The 6,767-nt window shown below is 38.9% G+C and overlaps 1 protein-coding gene across 1 annotated transcript in view; it reads right to left on the bottom strand.

Annotated features, from left to right (window-relative positions):
- The window catches only part of LOC104498851 (calcium/calmodulin-dependent 3',5'-cyclic nucleotide phosphodiesterase 1A-like), a gene marked incomplete at its 5' end in the record, with an annotated part of 42,420 nt that overhangs the window by 14,937 nt on the left and 20,716 nt on the right, over positions 1-6,767 (bottom strand). The window contains 2 exons of the mRNA XM_010142282.1: positions 3,265-3,449; positions 5,411-5,531. Of these exons, the coding sequence (XP_010140584.1) occupies positions 3,265-3,449; positions 5,411-5,531 (306 nt within the window). The remainder of the gene's footprint in view (positions 1-3,264; positions 3,450-5,410; positions 5,532-6,767) is intronic.

Here is a 6,767-nt window from a genome sequence, read left to right as displayed (position 1 = left end):
TCCCTACTAACTAACACAGGCCTTTCCAAAATGAAGCACACTGTTCCATGCACAAGCTGCTTGCTCTAAATCAGGTCTCAACAGCAACATCTTTTCAGGGAGGGGTAGCACCAGCATTTCCAGTAAAGCTGCCTTGTCAACAACACTGTCAGCATGACTTGGTCTTCTGCTCTGGACTGTCTGGGCATAGGAGTCAGATCAGCCCTTGCTCCAGCTAAAGTGCCTCCAACTAGTGCTATCCAAGTAGCCTTATCCTGAAGAGTTAAGAAGCTGATAAGAGTTTGTTCTAGTTTCCTTCCTATATTACCTCTGCATCTGTATTACTACATTTTATAGAGACAACTTCTGAGCCTGTGAACTAACCTCGGAACAATGTTTGCTGTTTGTGGAGCCTACTGGGAAGAATGCAGATGATTCTCTTGACAGCACAAGTCCTTTTTGCCATAGTCAGCTCAGGAAATGTGTTTAGAGAGCCTCACTAACAGCCAGCCTGCTTACAGCCATGGCACACTGTCCTCATATACATGACCTCCTCAGTGCACCCGGCTCTTTGCAGCTTGTTGTAAATTATCTAGCTAGGAACAATGGTAGTGATAACAACATTCCTTTCACCTGGCAGTGATTTAACCCTGATACTTCTTCCCTCAGTAGGTCACCTACTAACATATGAATAAAACACAGTTTCATACATACGCCCAGAACAACCTAAAGACTTTTCACCAAGCAATAGTCAGAGAAGATAACATAAGATTCAGACAGGATGGAACAAATTATCTGAGGTTCAAGGTCTCAGGTTATTCACTTAGAAGCTTAATCAAAATTGAGTGCAATCTGAAAGGCATTTCAAGAGGAAAGGGGATGTATTTCAATATTTTTCAATCTTTATTAGATGTTAATTTTGCACAGTTGGATTAAGGATTTTCAGCCTTTGCAGGATGTAGCTTCAGAGCAGACATACTGCTGATCTGGACCAGCTGCAGAAGATTTCCTTCTCCCATTTTGTTACAAGGAGACAAACTTCTGTGCTACCTCAGTGCTCTGTAGAGACCTACGTTCACTTAGTGAAAAGCTCTTTTCCAGCAGCCCTTAATGATCACATATGGAGTAAGTGCCCACACGTTCCATCCTAGCTGAAGGGAAAATATCATAACTTTCACAAAACCTATATAATACCCCCACCTCCAGCTTTTATTTAAAAACTTGCTATCTGTGTAAGAATAAAATATAAATCCATACTCAAAAGTATTTGTACTATTCACAAGGTTCCTCTAGATTCTAATTAGACACCTTGCAGATCTCCATGCCATGCTCCAGGCAATTGCAGATGTTGCTGCAAGTATTCTCTTTATGGGCGCAGTTTTCTATAGATCTCTTATTCTCTTCCTTTCTCTCACAGAGGTTTTGCAAAACAGATTCAACCACAATTGCACAGGGGTGATATTGTTCATCAAGTTCTGGCCTTAGCAGCAGCTATTTCCACTTACCGATCAGTTTTCTTAATGTACATTCTACTGTAATTCCGTAACTCTGTTGAGGAAATACTTATGACATAGTTCACTAGCCAAGTTGATGGAAGAAAAGAAGGGCGTCCTAGAATACGGACAACCACAATCTCAACAAAGTCCATTTAGTCTTGAACATAAACAGCTCTGTTTTTCACAGTAGAAAGCACACACAGAGTTTCCTGGATCTTGCTGGGCCTCACATCAATATTGACTGTATAGCGGAACAATCATATACCCAGAAGAATTCTTAAATCTCTTGCTGTGAGAGAAGCTTTCTGTTTTCCATGGCTGTCAACAGCCCAGTAAAACTCGACTAAAGTACCAGTAATTTACAGAGCACTACAAAGCATTGGAAATGAAGAAATTATCTCTTTGGTAGCACCATACACATCCAAAAATACACCAAAATCAAAGTGGTTAGTTAGTTACATGTAAAGGGAAATGGCAGACTTCCAGATAGTTCCAGCAAGTTCTCCATTCTTCATATTGAAGGTCTTGCATGCAGATAGCCCAGGGCTGATTGATTCCTGCAGGCTGTAGCTAAGTAGTCTTGGGCATGCTGATGGTTTGCTACTACTACTGATCTTTGCAAATTAGCAGCTTTGTCCTTTTGACCGATCAGTATTAGTTGGACAATAACAAAAGAGGCAATTAATTATACGAAGCTGCTCATGAATAAGAGACAATATTAGTTAAATCTCCTCCTCCTTGGCTGCCCCTTCTACCTAACTCTCAAGCCATTGTCACAATCGATGTATGGAAGCTTGTTCTCAGTTATTGTTCTCCTAATGAGAATATTCGTTCGCAGTTTGGCACTAAATTAGAATTTAGCACCGCTCAGCAGTGTTGTTCTGTCTTGTCTGACACCTCTTTGAGAAAAAAGATGCTGTTGTGGATGATGGTATGAAAGACAAGTCTGGCACTGGGTTCCAGGATACCATTCCCTGCAGTCACTATCAGGTCACGTACAGCAAGACCAGTCCCAGCAGTGAAACGCTATACTGAAATATTCCAGGTGCTGACTCAGAAACAACACAGACTGTGGACAAAATATTCCCAAATGGCATTCACTTAGCCTGGATCAATGATGTAAGTTGTGTTCAGTTATTACAAACTATTTCACTCAAATAACTGTAACTCCAGACAATTTTCAGGCATGGTTTATGAACTAAGATGCATGATGCAAATTTGGCTTTAATATCAACTGGCAGATGAAGAGTCACTTTTTGCCTTGTTTGGGCCTAATATGTGATTACCCAAATCTTTAGATCCACTGGGTGATTTAAATAATTGCCTACAGCATGGTCCCAAGTAGCCTGCAATACTGGATTTTGTTCCATACAGTGGGGAACAAATAGCATTTCTAATACCAAAGTATGACTTTTATGTTTCTTAAGAAATGTGGCAGCACATACTAGTTTGAATTGTTGATTTGGCATTTAAAGCAGATGTCACTATCAGTTATGATTAAATGTTCAGGAATGCACGTTTCTAAACTTGACCTCTAAAGACAATCTGAGCAGCACAGAGCCTTATTGTACAGTACAGGCTGTAAGGTTTCCTCTTATCCCCTGAGCACCTACATCTCTCTATACCTCCTGGAAGAGGAAAACAGCACCACCTAAACAAACATTAAGACATAAAATATATGAATATAAGACAAATACTTATTTTTATAGGTTAAAGGAAATTACAAAACGAAAGTAGGGGAGACTTTAGGGAATAACCTATAAAAACATTCCACATTACTGTATCATACCTTCTAGTGCTAATTCTTTCCATCTTTCTTTGTTTGTTTGAATGATCTTCATCAAGTTGTCCTTAAAGCGTGTTAGGTCTACAGCTGCTGGAGAATTTTCTGTGTGAGTCCCTCCATCACTCGTACTTTTAAAACTGAGTCGTCTTTGAGCTTCAGCATTGCTCACTGCTCCCAAAATATTTTGGCTGCAGAAGGAAAAAAACCCTAAATTACGAACACAGTCAGGTAATTTTAATAATACACAAAGAGTTAATTTGAATCAAATTCTTCAGGGCTTACATGTTATCACTAACTCAAAATAATAGTTCCTGCCAAAGAATGCCTGAGATACAAGACATTTCTTCAGCTCATGAAGCTGCAACATGGAACCGATTCTTAAAAACCTTTTTCTAGGGAATTCTTGAAAAAAAATGTGACAGCTGAAAATACATTACTTGTAAGTTGGTTCTTGTAGCCATTTTGGAGCAGCTTCTTAGCTGTGTGTTTGAACAGTGAATGGTATCTTTTTGGCTAACAGGAAAGCCATCTGATTGTTATTTGTTGACTGATTTAAAAAAAGCAAGACACAAAAGTATAAGATAGGTAAGGAAGTTTAGCTTCAGCTGAAAATCCTTTTCAAGGTACATGCCTTTAAATGTACTCAAAACAGGATTTAGTGCAGTGGCTTTAAAATCTATTTAAGAGCTACCAAAGGTACCTTACACGTTAGGTAAGGCAGAAGTCAAATTTATTGTTTGTATGTGAATGTGCACATATATGTAAAGGTGAGGAAAAAGAGAATTAACTCTCTTTTTTTCCTTAGGATTAAAAAATCAGACCTATTTCTGGCCTTGCACAGGTAATCATGTCATTCTAGGTTTTGTTTACTCAATTATGCTGCATAGTTTATCTTGCTGGTACCAAAGGCAGATGTTAACATACATATAAAGGTGTTTCCATTAACCAGAAAATAGAGTTGCAGTGAACACATCAGTGAGCACTGCATAAGAAGAGTTAACTGTAATATCCGTGTGCTCTAGAGATGTTGAAGGGAGTAGAATGGAAAGAATAGGCTACAATTCTGATGTTTTCCAGGCACCACAGTGAATATCACACCGTATACTCATGGCATCTACCCCACAGTGTTTGTGCATAGAATATTTCTGTATCATGCTATAGGCTCTCCACTCTCTTTGCAAGTGTAGCTCTTGATGCCATACTAAGAAAAAATCCCTTCATCCTCCACCTCACATGAGGAAGCTTTGCTGGATCATAAGCCTTGGTTCAGCTACCACTCAGGCATGAATGTCAACTGAAACTGAAGCCTGGAGCTACTAATCATTTGCAGTTGCTAATCACACATTTGTGAAGAACTGAGCAGGTAAACTAATTCATTATCAACAATGCCTTAGTTTAGCACTGTTCTCCAAATCTCTAGAAACACTGTCATAAAAACCTACTTCTAGTAACTTCTACCTACTGCTAGTAACCAAAATACGTATATAAACTCATGATCAGAATAGAGCTGTTTTTTCATCATTTTGCTACTAAAATCTAACTGATTGATGGGCAACACCACCCCCCCACACCCCGCACTGCATCTCACTTATTCTGAGATCTCACGCAAGTGGGATATAAGTGGAGTCAATTCTGTCTCAAGTATATGAATCAAATAATACAAACATGGAAAGGTGAAGAAGGAAAGTGACCTACAGAATAATAAACACAAACAGAAAAAAACCCTCAAACCACCTGAAACCACCTCCACTTCCAATTGTTCCTCAGAAAGGAAACAATGACTTTTGGTACTGTCACTTAAAATTATACTGAAAGCAGTTCAAGAAAAGAGAGCTAGAAACTTCAACAGTCTATTGCAAAAATTATTGTCAAAGGAAATAAATGTTTTTAGATATTCTGTAGAAAATCAAGCTTATGTTTCTTACATGTGTACACTGCTCGTTATTTTATTTTTGCCTTTTTCTATGCACAATAGTCCACAGTCAATGGAGTAACAGCACATTGCAAATACAACATAACACCACACGGTGGCAATACTGTATAGCTATTTATGTTACTTTTCTAACTGTTAAAGTAATTGCGATAATTCTGAGAATTACATTATTATGCTAGTTTACGTTAATTCAATAACTAAGCAGTGCATTCATACCTGGGTGTCCCAAATGCAGGACTTTCAGATTTTGATGCTTCCTCTATAAGAGGCATAACAATTTTCTCCATTGAGTCCGTAAGAAGAGAAAATGTTGGTTCTACTATGAAATCAATGAAACCTAAAGAAGAAAGAGAGACAAATTTCCACAGCTCTCAAATCTAAAAATAAATACTTGGTATCAGGCTGATTTTCTGACTGGAGTCCTGATTCAATATACCAGATACTAGTATAATCTTTAAGAAAATAATACAGCTAAAGCCAGAAGCTGTAAAGATATAACTAGTTAGAGCTTTTCGTTCCTTTTTGTGGTAAATGTTATGCATTGCAGAACACACCTACCATGTGAAATTAATACCCATTACTGAATAGAAGGGAAGCTACCCTTGAGCCAGGGGGGCAGAAGTCATACTGTTTCTTCTACCGTTTGCAACTTCTTGTCAAGGAGTTAATATTTCAAACTGCTGTTTATTATTCTGTGAAGGTAAAGTGTTATTTCACAGTGTGTAGGAGTGTTCTGTCAAATCAGTGAAGAGAACAAGTAATATCCTTGGGAGACAGCATTCATCCCACAGTTCTGAGATGTCAGCTCTGAACAATGTCTTTTACATTTTAAAGTGCTCATCAAGGTATGGAATGACACAAGGAGAGAATGAAGCATTATTCTCTACTGAGCACTTAGCAGAAAAAAAAATTGCTAAAACATGAGCTAGCAATGGTTTTCCAGATGTCTTCATACTCTAACCACGCGACACAGAACAAAGGTGAGCAACAGTGCTTCAGCCTAAGATTAAGCTTCCCTCCTGCAGTAGGGATGACGCTCAAACACATTGTCTTTCAAGTCCCAGTGAAATGGAATTAAGAAAAATTTGAGTGACGAGATCAGACAGGATGACACGCTTCAGTTCAAGGATAAGACACTATCTCCTATAGAATCTCCCCCCGAGAACTGTGTTCACTCATGTGAAAGGTACAGCTGTTGGAAGGACATACTGCTTTACTCAGTATGCTTCTATAGCATGCCCTTGTAACCAGTCCCAGTGATCTTTACCAGGTTTTATTTCCTTATTATTGCTGATGGAAACACAGATACAGAGAACCAAGACCTGCATTTCTGAAAACAGGAAGATGAAATTTGGCCACTGTTGACGAAAATGCAATTAGGATTGAGAGGAACAGAACGCAGTGGTCCTTGTCAACCCAAGGAGATTTAACCCTGTGTAGTCTGCCCCTGCCACACCGATGGTCTTAACTGCAGTCCAGAGGTCTGATGTTTGAATTAGCTTGAAGTTGAGATGCACCTACAAAATGGTACCAGGCTTTCAGATTGTAGCAGAGCCAGACTTGCAAGTTCTTG

This window comes from Buceros rhinoceros, unplaced genomic scaffold, assembly GCF_000710305.1.
Source record: "Buceros rhinoceros silvestris isolate BGI_N320 unplaced genomic scaffold, ASM71030v1 scaffold5138, whole genome shotgun sequence".
Taxonomy (NCBI): Eukaryota; Metazoa; Chordata; class Aves; order Bucerotiformes; family Bucerotidae; genus Buceros; species Buceros rhinoceros.
The sequence above is the reverse complement of the archived record's forward strand: the minus strand, read 5'-3'. Positions and strand labels throughout refer to the sequence as shown.